At 41.1% G+C, this 20,193-nt stretch overlaps 1 protein-coding gene across 7 annotated transcripts in view; it reads left to right on the top strand.

Annotated features, from left to right (window-relative positions):
- IQCH (IQ motif containing H) overlaps nt 1-20,193 on the top strand; it is a 207,022-nt gene that overhangs the window by 148,844 nt on the left and 37,985 nt on the right. For all 7 annotated transcript variants that reach the window (XM_061181981.1, XM_061181984.1, XM_061181983.1 and 4 more), the window contains 2 exons: nt 3,489-3,609; nt 7,425-7,711. In XM_061181981.1, the coding sequence (XP_061037964.1) occupies nt 3,489-3,609; nt 7,425-7,711 (408 nt within the window). The remainder of the gene's footprint in view (nt 1-3,488; nt 3,610-7,424; nt 7,712-20,193) is intronic.

The following is a 20,193-nucleotide window of genomic DNA, read 5'->3' as shown; positions in this document are numbered from 1 at the left end:
GTCCCTGGGCAGCAAGGAGGGAGCCTGTTGCGAGGTTTCACATTTTCCCTTTTTCTGTAACTTCAGCTCTTCGGGGCTGGGTCCCTGTGTTTATCACCACCACGACTCAGTCCACAAATATTGAGTGTTCCCTGTGCCGAGCACTGGGGAGCCTGACCTCAAAGCCACTGACCACGCCATTAAGGAGCCCCCAGGGAGCTGGAGAGCATGGGGAAAGGATACCCCACAGGGATGGCAGAGAAGGCTTCCTGGGGGAGCTATGACTGGAACTAACTCAGAGAGGGTGAGGAGCAGTCAGCTAGGTGAGGAAGGGGAGGAAGGAAGGTGGAGGAAAGACATTGAGCCAGGGCAGTTTGGGGCGAGACTGAAAGCCAGAAAGGAGAGAAGTGAGGCTACATTAGGAATCAGAGGCCAGGTCACAGAGGGCCTTTGTGTGTCGTACTGAGGAGTTTTGCCTTAATCCTTAAACAGATAGAGATCTAGTTTCAAGATTTAGGTGGCAAAGCTTTCACATACTCCTTCATTATCTCACCTCCATCTCTAGTCTCCCCGCACCCCAACACATAAACACTCTTTTTCCTTAGTTCAGTTAGGCCTGACATTCTGTAATTTTTTTCCTCAATTTGTTTTATTGTGGTAAAATACCCATAACATAAAATTTACCATCTTAACCATTTTTAAGTCTACAGTTCAAAGGTATTAAATACACTCATAATGTTGTGCAACCATCACCACCATCCATCTCTATAACTCTTTTCATCTTATAAAACTGAAACTCTGTACCCATTAAACACTAACTCCCCATTCCCCCTCCCCCTGACAACTACCATTCCACTGTCTGTCTCAGTGATTCTGACTACTCTAAGTACCTGTCATTTTTTGCATGAATGAATGAATAAATGAATTACTTCTCTTGAACTGACTTGATGTGATAGCAGATAGCAGATCACTGGATAGATGGTTCAACACCTTTCAGACACAGGGCAGAAAGGGCCCTTTAATCAGGGCAGAACAAAAAGGAAGTCTCCACTGTCCTGGTAGAGGGCCTGCCCTACATGGGTTCCTTCCTTGACATTTAGTTTCCCAAGCAGGGTGGGAACCTACAGACGTGCTTCATCGTCCCAGCTTTGGGGCACGGCATGAATCACAGACAATTGGTCTTTTTCGATAGAGTAGGATGGTTTTAACTGAAACAAGTGTAAAACAAAAAGAAAGATGGGTGTGGAGGACAGTGCTCAAACAAGGAACCAAGAAGGGGGGTCCAGGTTGTTGGAACTGCGTGTTTTGTGTGCTTGTTTATGGTTTAGATGCAGGGCCTTGGGGAGATGAGGTAATGTACAGTAAAGAGCAGAGAAGATGTAAACTGTGCAGGATACGAAGTGCTCGGGCTTTGACAGCAACTTCCCTGCCTCTAACTCCCAAGGTAGAGGCTCCTTGTGTAAGCTGGCTTCCCCAGCCCTTCTTCACGACCCCCAACTGTGCAGAGAGCCATCCTGAACAAGGGTGGGCGGCGGCCGGCACTCTCCCTTCCTCATGGCATTTTTGTTTTGTACGTCAAGCACTTACTAAGCTAACTAACGAGACTCTCCCACCAGGATTTTCCGGATATTTCAGAAATTATTCAGGTTACTGGGACCTGCCTAGAGTGTACTCTCAGATATTTACTTGTCTTCTATTGTAGATTTTCAGAGGGCACGGGACCCAGAATGAATCAGATGTTCCAAGGAGCTGGGGGAGGGGGGAGGACAATCACTTTTTAAAGGCAGGGAAATTGAAAATAAATGGCTGTACAGGGCTTCCCTGGTGGCGCAGTGGTTGAGAATCTGCCTGCCAATGCAGGGGACACAGGTTCGAGCCCTGGTCTGGGAAGATCCCACATGCCGCGGAGCAACTGGGCCCGTGAGCCACAATCACTGAGCCTGCGCGTCTGGAGCCTGTGCTCCGCAACAAGAGAGGCCGCGATAGTGAGAGGCCCGCGCACCGCAATGAAGAGTGGCCCCCGCTTGCCACAACTAGAGAAAGCCCTCGCACAGAAACGAGGACCTAACACAGCCATAAATAAAAACAAAAAACAAAAAAAACAAAAAACTGTACATACCTTAATTTAAAAAAAAAAAAAAAAAGGCTGTACAGATGATTTCTAAGATTCCTTCCTGCCCCACTCGCCAAAGCTGATTCTTTTCTGATTCTTCCAAATACTGATGTTCACTCACAGATTAGAAAGTTCCCCAGCAACGCAAAGCAAGCCTGAGTTTTTCTTGTCAATGTCCCATATTTTGAATATGAATCCTGCCCATCAAATATTTTGTGTCTAGTGCCCTGCTCTTCTTCTGAGAGAAAAAATATCTGAAGAGGTGGTTTCTATCTAAAAAATTTTAGATAGTCTAAGACTTTCCAAAAAAAAACAAAAACAAAATGTCCCAACAAACCGAGTCTTTTCATGTCAAAAAGCCAGGTTTCTTATTCATCAGAGGGTTTCCTACTGTTTTCATTTTGACAGGATGCTCTGTAGTTTGGGGTTGTTGTACAATGACGTGGGGCCAGCCTCACATCTAGGCAGATGAGGCTATGACCTAGTGGGGTACATCAGGTGACTGAGGCCAGCCCCCCTCCCCACCTCACTCTTCCAACCTGCTCCCTCCTAAAATCCCACCTCTACAGGGTCAGCCGCGGTTTAAGGCTTTGATACCAGAGTTACATGGAGGCCCCCCAACCAGGGGGAATGGGCACGGCTTAAAGAGATGAAGGTGCCCAAGAAAGACCCTGCCAACTCCATGATCTCTCCCAAGATCAGCTCTGTTAGGGTCATAGGATAAAAAACATTCCCATCTGGGTTGCCAAGGGGGAGGGTGGGTAGGGAAGGGAAGGAATGGGAATTTAGGAGGAGCAGAGGCAAACTATTATACGTAGGATGAATAAACAACAAGGTCCTACTGTGGAGCACAGGGAACTATATTCAATATCCTGTGACAAACCATAATGGAAAATAATATAAATACATGTATAACTGAGTCACTTTGCTCTACAGAAGAAATTAACACATTGTAAATCAACTATACATCAATAAAATCTTTTTTAATGAAAAAAAACATTCCAGTCTGAAGGACCTTAGGGAGAAGGTAGTGAACCCCACCTTTTACACAATGGGAAACTGAGGCCCAGAGTAGGGAGGCACAGTGCCCGAGGACATGCCATTGGTCAGGCTGCTGTGGGTCTGAAACTGGGGTTACCTGTTGCCCAGACAGAAGGCTGCCTTTTGGAGACAACAGGCACGATTAGCAGCAATATTTAGGGGCCAAGTCACTTTGAAATATGAAAATTGAAATGGCTGGAAAAATAGAGAATATTTTCAAAATGGCTTTCTGACTCTGGGTAAACAGTAACCACATTTTTTTTGCCTGTTGGAGGCCTGGTTTTTAATCACTCCACAAGCAGTTTTCATTTCTGTAGTAAAATTGCTTGTGGTTCTATTTAATTTGTTTCTGCAGGAGCCAGCTTTGGTGAAGATCTCCGAGGAGCTGGCGGGCATTTTAGCACAGCACGCACAGCCAGTCAATGAGAAACGGTTCCCGACATGGAGGAAATTCCTCCAAACATTTCTCAGTCAAGGTAAATAAGACTGTAAAGCTTCTATTGAGGATTAGTCTGCACAACCTTGAATTCTAGTTTTGGGTCAACCTGGGGCCACTTTGAATACCTTGCAACTTTTGTGTTGGTTTAGAAAAGTGCTCCTACAAGCAGATTTTCTTTCTCTTTTAAACTTTGCCTAAATATTTATCTTGCACTCAGCCTCTTAAGTAAGCAGGAACTGAGCATACCAAGCGTGCCATGCATAGCTCAAGATTCTGACCATATTTTTGCACCACAGACTTCTCCTGAGAAGTAGGCTTTGGAATCAGATGACCTGGGCTTGGATCTCATCCTTGACCCGAGGTAGGTTCTTAAACCCTCAGAGGCCCAGTTTCCTCACCTACTTCACAGGGTTGTTGGGAGGATTCAATGAAATACAGATATGAAAGTTTCTACCATGGAGCCTGACTCAAAATAAGTCTTTAAGAAATGTTAGTTTCTCCTTCCATTTTCTAGGAGAGCAGAAATGGTCTCACTTCCAGTTCTGAAGGTAGACTTTGTAAATAAGATCCTCTACAGTCCTGGAGCAAAGTCAGCCTCTGTTTCTTTCATCATCCTCCTCTTGACTTCTCTTCAATTTTCCAATGACATTAGGAGGTCAGTGGATGAGGGAATGAATGGAGCAAATGCTGCTTATCCCCAGTTGTAGGGGTCCTGTGGGAGTGCTACACCGAGGCACGGCCACACATTGCCCCTCACTCTCTAGAAGGTTACAGTGTAAGGCAGATATTCCTATATGCTTACCCACGTGAATTATAAGAGAAGGCTAGGATACAGACCACAGAAGATATCTTTCCACTCTTCACCACTGTCAAACGATAATAATATATTAACATGAAAATATAATAGTATTATAATAATATTATATCAGATGCTAACAACAGCAGCAGCAACAACCCAGTGGTGAGAATAGCACAGTGAAGATAACATAACAAGCACAGTCTGTGCTTACTATGTGCTAGACTTCATTCTAAGTACACCTATATTAATTTCTTTGATCCTCCCAACAGGCCTATGAGGTGGGTACCATTATCACCCTTGCTTTATAGAGGAGGAAACTGAGGTACAAAAGATTAAGTAACTCACCCCGAATCCCTCTGTGATTACATAGCAGAGCCAATAAAAGGCTACCCCTGTGCTGCTCCAGGAGTACAAAAGATTAAGTAACTCACCCCGAATCCCTCTGTGATTACATAGCAGAGCCAATAAAAGGCTACCCCTGTGCTGCTCCAGGAGTCTTGGCCAGAGCCAATGTGTATATTTACCAAGGAATACCTCTTAGCTCAGAGTATGAGATCACATGGGAAAGGACAGATCTGTTGGGCGTTGGAATATACTGCAAGGCAGAGTGGGGTGGAAGGGCATAGTAAACACTCTGTTAATGAATTATTTAAGCAAGGCGTCGGATGGCCCACCATCTAACAAGAATGCTGAAAAAGGATTCTTCACTGGTGCAGGGAGAAGCGGGGGGCAGTTACACTGCACGATCTCTAGCGTCCTCTCAAATCTAAATTTCTGTGATTTTACAAATCTCCACATGCACCCACTGCCAGAAAAGTAAAGCTGAAAGAGTCAACCCCGTGCGTAAATGGAAGAAAATAAGGTACATATAATAAAAAATGGTTAAGAATAAAGGATTTTTTTAAGTTAGGAGGGGAAGACCATGAAGATCTCAGGTCCATACAGGACAGGATGTTAGGAAGTTTCCAGATCTTCTAAGGTCAGTCTGCAAACCTTCCTCTAATCTATTATTTTCATGTGAGCTTTGTAGATTAGAAAGGGTTTTCCCAGCCACTGTCTCACCTGAGCTGTATAACCACAAGCTTAGGCTTTGCCTCAACCTCCTTCATCTCTATCCTTTCTTCCTCTCTCTAGCCATGTTGTAATCACAGTGTTTATTTATGGGAGGCAGAACAAGCTTTATTGAGCCAATTTTACAGACAAAGAAAGAGGCTTAAAGCTAGGAAGTGACTACGGCAAAATCACACAACAAATTCGTGGTGAATGGGAACACAGTTAGATCCTACAATTTTAGCATGTCTCAAAAATCCAGTTCTGGTAAGTCATGTGTTTTCAAACCTCTGCCAGGCTCTGAGCCCAGTGCATACAGCAGGCCCTGCATAAAATGCTCACTGACTGAGAGAGGCCTTCCCCCAGGTTTCCTGACCCTTAGGCCACCATCTCCTGCCATCTTCCCCTATTGCCTGTTTCATTTCATTTCTACTCTCTGAAGTGTGCTTATGGTCACAAAGTGTGCTATAGATTTGATTTCTACATTGTCATAGGATTATATCAAAGGCAATACATTTTTAAAAGAGGAATTAATTGCTTCGAAAGGAAAAAAATTAACAGTGAAAAAACCGTGGTTCTATTGCTGAGAAGACAATACAAATAAGCTACTTTGAAGTAAAATAATCTTGTAACTATAAAGGACAATGTGTTTTCACAGAAGCACCATCTTTCAAAATGTAGGTGATAGCTAAAGCCACAAAGTTTTCTGAATCAGAGAGACTCAATAGGTTTTTTTGTTTTTTCTTGTGCATTGTGTCATTGTTGTTTTGTTACCTTTACCTTGCTAAATCCCCGGCAACCGGTATTTGGGTACAGCACCCACTAGGAAACCTAATTTAAAGAAAAGCACATCTCAAACCAACCGAAAAGATAAATCAGTTTTCCTTCTGAAACTCAGTTTTCTTTAGGACCAGCTCCAACCACATTTATAGACATTTAAAGAAAGTGCCTTTTGTATAAAGTAACAGATGGCTGCATTTGAGAATTGTTAAAATTTCAGGATTTAACCATATATGCTGTTCAAAGCTTGTGGGCAGAGGTCGCCTCCCAGCAAATTCCTGAAATACAGGGCAAGTTTATCTTAATATTGTCAGGCTTCAGAGGCTGCCTTGTCTAGGAACACTTAGTTGTTTTTACTTTTAAATTATGTTATCTAATTCTTCACAAATAATATTTAAATTTTTTTCTATAAAAGGGATATATACAGTAGGATTTACAAGTTAGGCCTAAAAATAGAAAATAGGACCATGTGAATTTTGTGGACACCAATGAGCTGGGCCACAAATTTATCCAGGGCTAATTTGTTGCTATGAACATCAAATTTGCCTCTGTGATTTTTGTTATTCAGAGCAAAAGGTAAAATAAGATAAATTATGAAGCTCCCATTATCAGCATGGAGCAAGCTTACCTGTTCTTCAAGAATGGCAGCATCTCCTGGCTCTATATTTTAAAACAACCAGCTATATATAGTAGTCCTTTGGCTGACATAATGGTCAGTGTTCTCTTATGCCTGATAAAAGCCCTAACCTGTCAAAATTTCAAAAAGCAGTGAAGTTGAACAGAAAGCGCAGTGGTCATCAAGGTACAAACTGTGGACTGTGGGCAGTTAATTCCCCCTGAGGGATTTGCTATAGTCCTCAGGTTCATTGTCTATGTACTGAATGGGCATAGGCCTGATGATCTTTACAGTGTCTTCCTAGTTACGATCAAAACTACCATTCATTGAGTCCTATTACACACCAAGCATTGGGCTAAATACTATAGACACAGTATCACGAAGATTCACAACAGTCTGGTGAGGTAGGTCTTATTATGCCCATTTTAAAAATGAGGGAAAGGAAGTTCAGAGAATTGAAACTACTTGCTCAAAGTCTCACAAGACATGGCAGATGCAGGCTCTGAGCCTGAGTCCCTCTGCCAAAGCCTGGGCTATTTCCTCTCACTCTAATGGGCACTGTCCATGTGAGCTCGTCCTTTCTCCCACCCCATGCTTTTCCCCCCAGGAGGCGTGATCGAAGCATACCCACCTTCAGAGAGCGTCACCAACCTGACAGTGGACATGCTGATAGAACCCAATGGAGAAATCAGGATGCTGTCAACAGGGGACCAGTTTCATGCCGAAGGCCCCTTCATCTCCTCTGGGACCACCATGCCTCAGACCTCATTGGATCCCCAAGTTCTCAGTTCTTTGTGCCTTCAAATTGGAAATGCTTGTAAAATGAAAAATGTGATTGGTTACTTTTCCACCAACCTGGTGACTTTTATTGATCCAAGGACCATGGAGCAGCAGGTAAGTCGACTTGATGCCATGTGAAATATTGAAATATGTAAAGACTCCACAACGTCCATGCCTATGCAACAGGGACTGTGAGGGAGCTTCTAAGATTCACTGCTCTTCTGATGAGCTGACTGTAAATTCAGCATTTACATGGTCCATGCCAATTCCGGTGAGGCCATGCTTTATGTCTGTAAATACAGGACCAGTGTTACCAAGCAAAGGGCTTGCTGCCCGATGGGTGCAGTAGCCAATACAGTACTATGGCACCAGCTTTTGAGAAAAGAAAAGGCTTTATTGCGAGGTCAGCTGGCAAGGAGACAGGAGGCAAGGCTCAAAGCCGTGGCTCCCTGATCTGGGGTTTGGTCAAGCTTTTATGAGTTAGGGGAAGACGGTTGGTATGCAGGGCAGGTTTTCACTGAAGGGCGCTGGAATTTGGCCATTTATGGTGAGGTGTGATAAAGGGGGCTTTAGCACCGGCTCTTCGGGGACAGCGGACCCCTCGTTTCTGAAAGGGCTCTGGCATTCAGGTTCTGGTCATGTCCAGGTCCTTTGGTTTCACGGGAAGAGAGATTTTGCTTTCAGGTGTTGTCTGAGGTCAAAATTTTCTCCTTGGTGCATACTTTGGCTGTATGACTTGTGGTTTTGTTCTGTTGTCTGTGAAAAACAACTCAGTTTCTTGTCAGAAACAGTATAGGGCTAGTTTCGGGCTGGTTCTGCCGATACACCAGGGTCTTCTCATTCGGTACAGTTGGAGTTTAAATGACTGCAACTCATTCCGATGGGGCCTCAGTTTGCCCATTAATGCTCTGCCTGTATCTTATTGTGAGACTGCTTTATGCCATCCAGGGAGTGAACCTTTCTAGAATCTGTTCTTAAATAGAAAGTTAATCATGAGAAAGGAGGTAAGAGTTCTTGTTTCTGTTCCTTTTCTTGTCAGTAGTTCACCAGCAACTTAGGTGGTCAATTTTTTCTTCTTAAAAAAAATGTATTGGGAAATATTTCATAAATACAAAAAGGTCTAAATACTAATGTAATGAACCAAGACCACCTCCAGTCCTGTGTACTCCTTGCCAATCCCCCTTGCATGGCCCTTTCTCCTCCCAGAGGCATCCACCATCTTGGAACTTTTATTCCTTTTCATATCTTTATGCTTTTACTGCATGTGAATGTGTTACTCAACCAGGTTCATTTGCCTGACATGCAACAAGCCAAAACACTGAAATGCTGACGTTTGCAGCAAAGAAAGGGTTTATTCACAAGGTAGCCAAGCAAGGAGAAAGGAGAACAAGTCTCAAATCTGTCTCAAGGAGCATGAGAGATTTATGGGATAAAGGAGCAAGGTGGTCGTAGGCTTGGGGAGCGACGGGACAGGTGATTGGAAATAAGAGAAAGGTGAGGGAATTGTCATTCTGCACAGGAGTTACTACTAAGCTACGGGCTTCTTCATGGGAGGCGTGTTAAAAAATTGAGGCACTTGGCATGATCTGAGGGTGGAGTTTTCGGCCTTCTGATGTCAAAATGTCACTGAGCTGACACTCGCACATGCCCAGTTGGAGGGTCAGTGGTCCTATCCAGTCTTAACCAGCTCAGCTTGAACTAGACACAGCTGACTCCAAGTTTCTGGGAAACATCTCAGGCAAACATCTTACCGTTTAGGCTAAGTGCAGCTTGGAGGACATGCACTTTTTTTATAGTAACAATTAAAATGACTTTGATCGGTGAAGGCAGATTACAGGTGTAATGGATTTATATATTTAATATGTGGTTTAATTGTGTTTCTTTTAAAACTTTTTATAGATCATAACATCCTATGTATTATTATTCTACAACATGCTTTTACTTATTCAATATTTCATCCACGAGATTCTTCATGTGTACATGTGTGCCTCTGATGTATAATATTTATAGATAAATAATTTTTAACCTCTTTTGCCCCAGAAATTACAATGTTTAAATTCACTACTACTTCATGAGATTTATTTTTCAAAATGTTCAGTTCCTCTTGTATTAGTGTTGGGTGACTACAACTCTGTCTAAAGGATGGAATAACCTCCTGCCTGCCCTCTCCTGATACCCTCTGGCCATCCAACATTGTAAATAGACTTTAGTTGTTTTGTATTCCTTATTCTCAGTTTTGCAATTCTCCATTTCAGTCAGATAATAGTTTCAAAGTGAGAGTTTATGTTTTGAGCAGTTTTCAGCTTGTTCAATAATCATTTTCCATTTGCATTCCTGAGCCCTCCATTGGTTTTACATTCCTTTCTCAGGCCCACACATGGAAAGAGAAAAGGAAAAACTGAAGGGCATTCAGGAATCAACCCGGGGTGGAGGGAGGACAGGAACAATGCCCTCTGGCAAAAGGGCTGGGTGGCAAGGAAGCAAGGGGAGGAGATGCAGGAGAGGCTGCCCTCTCCAAATGCTTGTCATGAGAAACAAGGATTAAATCTGTGATCCCTGGGGCAGTAGGGAGGATGGAACTATGGGGACAGTTGACTTATGGTTTTTATTTATTCACGTTTCGTATAGGGAGAATTGCACGAGGCAGTGAGAGGTATCTTCTCCAGACACAGAGCTGGTCCTGTCCCAGAGCTTACTACTGTTCCCAGCTTCTGGGACAAAGGTCCCACATTTCACTTGGCTGGTCCCATGTGCCTTGACAGGCTTTGCTCACCCTAACTCCCCCTCTTTTTCTCTCTTTTCCAACCCCTTACTCATCATATTACCTCCTGCCACAGGGCTTTTACACATGCTGCCTAAAATGCTCTTGCCTCTTCTCTTTTACCTAGTTAGCCCCCTTCGCATCCATCATATTTCAGCTCCAGCCACACTTTCTCCCCCGAACTTCCTGACAAAGTCAAATTCCCCTGTTTTAGGTTCTCCTATCATCATGTACCTCTCCTTTATACCACTTGCTTTTGTTAACAATTTAAGACTTATTTACATGATTACCTGATTAAAGCTGTCTCCCCCTGTACAGTATAAGCTCCCTGCGGAGATATATTATGTCTCTTTTTGCTCCCCATTCAATTCTCAGCACTATCTCTGCCCCAGCACAAAGTAAAGTAGGTGTTCAGTAAATTATTTGTTGAAAGAATGAATGAATGAACAATAGAGGTATTCTAGCAGCTGTTGAATGGTGGTGTTAAGGCTTTTAGAGAAGAGTTCAGAGATTAGTTGATGGGTGGGATAAATGAATATTAACCCAAGATTCTCTGATTTTATCATACTAATACTTCACCTTGTCTCTTCCTGTTAATATTTGAGTGTATGGCCATTCGTGTTACAATTTTCAGTAGAACATTGGAAGAAGTTCTCAGTGAGCACACCAAAAGGAGTTTCTACATTAGCAAGGGAAGTACATTAACTCTCTGTATGTAATAGATTATTTGCAAAATCACTGGTATATATTCTTGCCATTTTGCAAGTGACATCACTTCAGAAAACACTGTATTTTCTCTTCTAACTGACATGCATTGTGGTGCCAATGAAGAGATTGGCATATTATCAACCTGTCATTTTTGCCAATCTAACAGGGGAAAAAAATGGCATCTTGTTTTCCTCAGTATTTCTTTGATTATTAGTGAGGACGAACATCTGTACTATATCTGTTGGCCATTTATATATCTTGACTTAATTGCCCTATCGTATCTTTTGCCCCTTTTAAATTGGACTATAATACAAATGCTGATTTGTAGTTCTTTGTATATAAGAAACTCTTATCCTTTAACTGTTATACATGTTACAAACATCTTCTCCAGATTGTCACTTGTGGCTTTTCTTTCTTTTTTCCAGCCATGTTTCTCCACCATAAAATCACTGTTTTTTCCTTTGTAATTGATTAGTAATATTTTGTGGAAAGGTGTTCCAAGGAATAATGTCTTATTCCTCATCAAATTTCCACACAAAACTTAGTATCCATTGCCAACTTTCTCCTGAGTCAGCCACCATGATGACAGTGGTAATTTTCTATTTCCATCATTCTTTCTACATAGATTAGTTGGAAATCTACTGTAAGGAAGAGTTTTTCCTTCTCCATCTTTCATTTATGTATATAGACATGTATGTATTTATACCAGTTTAGACCTGTGAGGTTCTAGTCTCTTAAGTCAGTTGTATTTTGACACTTTCATCATTTTGATGCTCAAGTTGTCCCAGATTTGGCTAGTGGGAGACCCTTCAGTGTGGCTCTTGTGTCCTTTTGTTGTGTCCCCATCATTCTTTGAGCGTTGTCTTACTTCCTAGCACAATGAGATGTTCCAGGTTCATTTTGCATTTTCTCTGACAGACCTAGGATCAGCCCAAGAGCTTCGGGTCCTTTTAGTGGAGGATGGTATTAAGGTCTGGGTTCTTAGTGCTCTCATTGTTACTGGAGTGTCATTGCTTCTGGCCTCTCTCAGTGGACAGAGCTAGAAAATATATGTTTTATATATGTACGATACACATACACACAAGCATATATACATACATATATACACACATGCATGCACCTATAACCATTTCTATATCTATCAGTGTATATATTTTAAAACCATGCATTCCTGCCAATATCTCTAATTCTAATTTAACACTTCAAGATTCTTTGTAGACTTCCCTTTTTCCACACAAATAAATACTTTCTCCAACAGTGAGAAACCTGAGTCTCTTTATCTTCAATATATTTACTTATTTACTCAATCAACTTATTTATTTCTTCAATGTAACCAATCTCCCAACCAGTCCTGCTGTCTTCTTCACCTACCACAGTTGCAGTTGGTACTGAACCCTGTCATTTGTGTTTTAAGTTTATTTGTAATGCTCTTCATCATACTAAAGTTTCAAATAGTCAAATCTAGTTCCTTTTCTAAATTACTATGTTACCTTGAGCTTTTCACTTTCTTTCCATCATCTTCAGTTTTATCAGCTATAAAATGAGTCAGTTAGCTTATTTGACTTCTGAGTTCAAAAATTATTTATTTCAATAATATTTTCATAGTATTTTTGTATTAAAAATTTAATAATAGTAAGAATCCACTTTTTAGAAATATCACAAGGAAATAATCATAAATATTTATGTACACATATATTAATCACATTATTAAGGGAAGTAAAAAACTTCAAATAGACTAAATTCTAATAGAGAATTTGTTAAGCAAATTATGATAGATGAATAGAATCAAGTGCTATGAAGACAGTAAAACTAAAGTTTCGGATAATATTTAACAAGAAACTCTACATAGAACAGTGGAATGGTAAAATACAGATTCTAAAACAATATATGTAATATGATAACAATTTTATAAAAAGAAAAAACATATATGCAGAGCAAAAAGAACCTAAAGAAACACACTAAGATGTTACAAGTCATTATTTCTGGGTTAGAGGATTGAGGGTATGATAGGCAGAGTAATGGCCCTGCAAAGATGTTCATGTCCTAATTTCTGAAGCTGGTGAAGGTTACCACACATGGTAACATGTGTATGTAATTAACTTAGTAATCTTGAGATGGGAAGATATTCTTGGATTACGCAGGTGGACAATGTAATCACAAGGGTTCTGCTGGCTTTGAAAATGGAGGAAGTGACCATGAGCCAAGGAATACAGGTGACCTCTAGAAGCTGAAAAGGGCAAGGAAACAAATTCTCCTCTAGAGCCTCCAGGGGGAATGAAGCCCCCCTGACACCATGACTTTAGCCCAGTGAGACTTCTCATCTTTGACCCTTTAAGCTACTAAATGTACAGCAGTTTGTTACAGCAGCAATAGGAAACTAATTCAGAGAGTAATTTCTGTTTTGTTGTTTATGCTTTCTCCATTTGCATTCTCAAAAGTAAGCATGTATCTGTAGTCAGAAAAATATATATAAATAATGATAATCACAAATAATGATCATTATAAAGCACTTTCACATACATGACCTTATGTCCACACGTGTCTTGCAATAGAGGTGGGAGGCAGAAAGCTGAGGTGACTGAGTACATCTCAAAATCTTGCTGTCTGGCCCCAACTGGGCCCCCATAACTTACCATGCTGTCATAATAAGAGCAGAGGGGACTGGGAGACAAAGAAAGATGGATAAAATGACAGTGGTCCACCAAGGACAGGCCCACTATTGCAAAACAGTCCAGATAAGAATATGGAAAATCTTGTCCAGACTTGAGATGAGAGTGAGGTTCTAGGGTGGCAGAATGGAGGAAGAGTTTTGGAAATGTAGGGTTTAAATATTGGGAATGTCAGGGTCACTGGGAATAAAAGGAAAAGAGCCAGTCCCTGGGAAATGGAGCTGGTAAGAGCATAGTACAAAACCACTCCCGATAGTGGACTTATGTCCAAGATTCCAGTACCCTAGGAATGGGGAAATGCCAAGCTTTCAGAGACTGTGCAGAATACATGGAGCTATAACGTAGTCATTTTGGAGATCTGGCCTTCCCATATGAGGATGAGGGGAGGGATCCAACCCTTACACAAAGAGCAGCAAAAGCTATTTCCATACCCCAATGGGTCCTGGAGCAAGAGCACTTGATGGGCAAAATCTACTCGGTTCCAGGAGGGACGTGAAGCACCTGCCAAAGGCTTCAGATTGAAAAGACACTGACATGTTCATCGAACAAATACCTCCCCAGGGTCTACTCAGTCCCTATGCTGCATGCTGAGGGAACAGAGATAAACAAGACATGTTCCCTATCACGAGGAAGCTCATTTCATATCCATCACTCAATTCCATTTGATACACAAGCACACAATTGTTTTGTATTCTTACTGGTTCTTAGGCATAAACGTTGCCTCCATGAGATTTGTAAATCCTCTAGAAAATGCACGGGTAGGGCTTCCCTGGTGGCGCAGTGGTTGAGAATCTGCCTGCCAATGCAGGGGACACGGGTTCGAGCCCTGGTCTGGGAAGATCCCACATGCCGCGGAGCAACTAAGCCCGTGAGCCACAACTACTGAGCCTGCGCGTCTGGAGCCTGTGCTCCGCAACAAGAGAGGCCGCGATAGTGAGAGGCCCGCGCACCGCGATGAAGAGTGGCCCCCACTTGCCGCAACTAGAGAAAGCCCTCGCACAGAAACGAAGACCCAACACAGCCAAAAATAAATAAATAAATAAACAAGTAAAAAAAAAAAAAAAAAGAAAAAAAAGAAAATGCACGGGTCCTTGCATTTTTTACCTCGTCTTAACGTCTAACACAATGATAGTTACATGATAGCCAATTGATGAATGGACTTTGGGAACTTCTAGAACATCCAGATCTGTTGAGCTTATTTATATTCACTTTTGGGAAATTCTAAAGGAAAGAACAAATGTTTACTGAGCATCTAGTATGTACAAGACATTATGGTAGTTACAAGAGAGGCTGCAAAGATGCAAAAGAAGTGGAAGTGCCTGCCCTTAGGGAGTTCAAAATCTAGCTGGGGAGAAACACTTGAAAAATGAATTACAAGGAAAAGCTTGGTGACAGCTACATAGAACAATGAAAGAGACATCAAAAAGGCAATGCCAGGGGCTTCCCTGGTGGTGCAGTGGTTGAGAATCTGCCTGCTAATGCAGGGGACACGGGTTCGAGCCCTGGTCTGGGAGGATCCCACATGCCGCGGAGCAACTAGGCCCGTGAGCCACAACTACGAGCCTGCGCGTCTGGAGCCGGTGCTCCGCAACAAGAGAGGCCGCGACAGTGAGAGGCCCGCGCACCGCGATGAAGAGTGGCCCCCGCTTGCCGCAACTAGAGAAAGCCCTCGCACAGAAACGAAGACCTAACACAGCCATAAATAAGTAAATAAATAAATTTGAAAAAAAAAAAAAGGCAATGCCAGTTTAACTGCCTTCTGTTTGGAGCAATCAAGAAAGGTTTTTACAGAGTAGGTGGGATTTGAGCTGAAAGATAATTAGGATTTGAAAGAGGGTAAAAAAGAGTGTATTCCAAGTGGGAAAGATGCTCTGAAGGGTGGTGGTAGAAATTCACAAAACACATATGGGAAAAAAACGATGATCTAAGTCTTACAGACATCATGACTGACTTGCCTCATGTAAATATGCATTTATGTATCACTCTCCGTGGACCACCAAGGAACTCCCCTATATACCACTCTCCAGTTCCTTTTATGTAAAGTCACTAAACAAATAGATGGGCAAAGATGCTTTCTGTTGAAATCCCCAGGTTAAAAACATCTTTGTTGTTAGATAATTGTAAACTTTTGAAATAGCTATCTCTGTTACGAGCATTGATAGTTATTAACTTTTTAAAGGAAAGGAAATCCAATTTTGAGAAAAGAATTTAGATGAAAAACAGCTGCAGGCTCCTAGCAATGGCCCTTCCTGGATACATAAGGTAGCTACAGAAGGAAATGAGACTTGTTACAAAGTACAAATTATGAAGAAAGACAAAAATGGAAAGCCCTGATATATATAAGAGAATGTCTCATATATTCTGAAAACTGTTTCTAAGAGTTTCTAAATACAAAGGTATCAGCCTAGAATAGAAAAAAAGATAGCTGAAAATATTTTCATTATGATGGATAGGGGGTTCTGGCCCCAGTCTTTACACTTAGCAGTTGTGATACTTTAGGCAACTCACTGGACATCTCTGAGCCTCGTTTTTTCATTCACAAATGGTGAATCCCTCCCCTCCTTCCCACAGGGTGTTCTGAGAGGCTGAGCAGATATAAGGTGCTGTTCTTATTAAATCAAACAGCATAATCACATGTAAAACTGTCACCTGAGGCCTCAGCAGGTTCTCAAACTGTAAGTGGAATCTGAATTGAATTAGCATTGTTTTTAAAAGTCAGTGAACATTATCATCTCAAAGTGATATATAAGCATCAAAAGTGAATATATTTATTTCAGAGAGTAGAAAAACCAAGGTCTACAGAATATCGTAATTCCTTCTTATTCATTGCTATATACCCAGCACCTAGCACTATGTCTAGCATATAGTACATCCACAATAAATATTTATTAAATGAATGAATGAATACTTCTCTCTGAGCTCCCCCCTAGTACTCTCATTTGCAAAATCTCCCTATCTCTGTCTTCAAGATATACAAGGTATTCACCAAGGGACCTCAATGAGATTTAGTTTTTCTCTTTAGGGAAGGTATTTTATTTATATGTAAGAAGGTTAACAGGGTATATCTAAATTAAAATTTATAGGCCTTTAGTATAAACAGAAATGCCTGTTATTCAGTGTTTTTTAAATGCCATAATAGACACATTGTAAATCACAAGTTAATACCTAGTGAAGGGAAAATAGATCCCAAGAGTTTTGAAGTGTTAAAGACCTGTCCCTTTAAAAGGTCTGCATCCTTGTGTCAATGAGAGAGGCCTGTAATATACAAGTAATAATAATGATGATGGTGAGGATGATGACTTCTGCAATGAGCACAAAGGCAATGATGACAATAATTTTTACAGTGAAAATTACAATTCTGTTTCTTAACACTAATAGCGCAGGTAAACTAGTGACCAGCTTTGCTATATACAATCTTACCGTATGTGACTGTCCTTAAATGTTGGGTTAACCCCCTTACATTGTAAACCTTAACCTTCAGAAAGATTGAACCCAAGCCTAAACATCAGCTCTTGGGTAGGACTTTGGTTGGTCTACAAAGAATAGACCCAGTTCCTCTGTTTATGTCTAGTCGCCCCACCCCGGACTTCTTTAGATGACTGCTCTCACCGTGGAGATCCTTGCTTCCTTTTGAATGAAACCCAGGCACTTCTCTCTGGACTTGGAGGTCTTTAACTAAATTTAATCACCAGAAACATTGCCAAGGAAGGGCAAATGTGGGCATTCACACTGCATCCTGAACTTTTCAGGAGGTGCCACGGTTCTGTAGGACGCAGGAGGTCCGCAGGTAGGGAGAAAGGAAAAGTCTCCCTGCTGATGCTAAGACAGACCAAAACATTCTCCACATACATGTGGTTACAACTTGTCCACCAGCATCACAAAAACAAAGCTGAGTGGCCCTTTCCTACTTCCAACTGTCACTTGTGGTCAAGACTTTTTGTGTGATAAATTTTCCGTTTTGAAACTGTCCTTAGCATTCATTTTAATTTAATTTTATCTGAACCGTATGGTTGAGGTGACAAAGTACAGGGTAATTTGCTCTAGGCCTCACCTATTTCTTAAAACAACCCTGAACCATCCCTCTCCCACCATGTGGCACTAATTGCTTTTCTCACTGATCATGTCCAAAGTACTCTCTAGAACAAGCAAACTGACCTGCTTAGTGACTCCCATATTCAATAAAGGCATTCGCATCCTGCCTGCCACATGCCACCTTCATTCCTACAATTGGCCTTTCCTTTCTTTTCTATCAATATACAACTTCCCTTCTTTCGAAACATGTTTCAAAATCCAACTCCTCATGGAAACCTCCCTTAATTAATCCCCCTTCAGTGCCACTTCATTCTCTAGCTTCTCAGAGCTGAGGTAGAGTACTGACAGCCAGAGTAATTATTAATGATAATATCAACTATTTATTGAAGTTTTGTCATGTGCCAGACATTCTGTTATGTATTTTACATGTAGTGTTCCTAATCCTCACGCCTGAAAAGTGAGTACTATTATCTCTAATTTACAAATGAGGAAACTGAGGCTAGAGTGACATGTTCAAGGTCACAGGGCAACTAAGTGGCAAATCCAGGGTTCAAACCATGATTTAGCTGCCTGCTGAGCCCATGCTCCTTCTCTCACAGCAGATATTCCCCACGGTACTGCACTGAATTGATGGTGACTTCCTTTGTAAGTCTCTCCCCCCTCCTCAACCACCATCACCAAAGAAAATGTATGTTCCTCTTGTATATCCTCAATATGCTTGTTGAATTGAGTCGAACAGCTTAAAGCCAGAAAACACATCTCTTATTTTTTTAATATATTCCATCCTTGTGCTCAGCACATAAGGTAATCATTAAATGTTAATGACTAAGCGAAATGGAATAAAATCAGTATTGTGGTAGCCATTTTTAAGCTTTAAGAGTTTAAATGAGCAAGCCCGTACATAGCACCACAGCTGGGAGCGCCATATTGCCATTAAGCCAGAAGGTGGATTCACGGGATGGGAACATTGAAAACAGACACCACAAGAATGGTTAAGTCAGCTCTCCAAAGCACTTTCTACAAGTAGCTACTGCTTTTCCCTCCATAATAATTTCACAATGATTAACCTGCTAGGTGAAAAATCCCAGGCAAAAACCTGAGTGTCAGAGGAGTTTAGAATAACCACTGAGTATCAGGCTAATGTTGGAGGTGATGTGGATAGAGGTAGACTCATTCCCATCTAGCTGGTCAGAAATATAAGAGAACTGCCATCTAGATTTCTATTATGGGCTTTATCTTTCAGAATAAATGCCCTTTTTTTTTAATCATTAGATTTATGAAATCCAATCTCACATTCCAACACATATGGATATCAAAATGTGTATTGGGTGAGGAATAGTATCTTATGTTATCAATTCCTGCTTCCTTTGCTCATAGCACAAAATCCTACTTTTTGCCAAAACCTTACTTTGTAGCTTTTTAACTTAATTAAATATATAGGCAATTACTGACACCATCTGTCTTCATAGAAAAAGAACAAGAAGTGACACAAAAGACTGGGACTCTGAAGGGAATCTTTAGCAAACAAATTCTTCGAGCTCCACTACAGTAATATCTATTTTTAGGAGCCCTTATGTTATTTTAAATCATTTATGCTTTTTAGAAATAATGAATTTGAGCTATACTTAAACTGTGGTGGCTTTGGTATGATTTTTTTAAAAGAAAATATCAAGTAATCCATTGCTTTTTCAGTAAAACAAAAACTTAAACATGCTGTTGAACATCTGTTACTAGTACAGCCTAACACAGCACTTAAAATCCTTTAAAATCCCTGAAAACCTTTATAAAGTTACATGAATCTTTTGCATAAATAGAACTGTTTTAACAATATGTATATTCCTTTAAACATATATTTTGCTTTCTTAAACATAAGATTCATTGTGTTGCCTAGCATTCCAAGCCCTTATAAATAAATAAATGAAATGGCTTCACTTTTTGAGGGAGTCGGTCTTCCCCTATCATGCCACATTCCTAGCCCACTCTAGAGTACTACTTATGTATGTCTGTTTTTTAAACCTTATGCAATTTCTTCACAAAAGTCTTAATATGTAAATAATATCAAACCAACCCATTGAAACTTGAACAGGATAAATCAGGAACCAATACAAAATAAAAGTCCAAATAAAATAACAGAATTCTCCTCCCATGGGGAGTACATTGTCAGGAAATACAAAGGAATTATAGAGAAAAGAGTCACATGTGGCTCCAAGAAGAGCATGGAATTGGCAGTTACCACCAAGGAGGACAACTGGGTTTTTCTGCAGGTCTTCCCTGAACTGAAAGGAGCAGGTTTTGAACCCCTTGTGTCAGCTACTAAGAGCCCTACCCTCCATAAGTAGAAGTGTGTATAAGAGGACAGCTCTAACGGGGCTCAATATAAAAAAAACACTTTTCAAAGAAATAACTGTAAGACTTCTCTACTCATG

Source organism: Eubalaena glacialis, chromosome 2 (assembly GCF_028564815.1).
Source record: "Eubalaena glacialis isolate mEubGla1 chromosome 2, mEubGla1.1.hap2.+ XY, whole genome shotgun sequence".
NCBI lineage: Eukaryota > Metazoa > Chordata > Mammalia > Artiodactyla > Balaenidae > Eubalaena > Eubalaena glacialis.
This window is presented reverse-complemented; position numbering and strand designations above follow the sequence as displayed.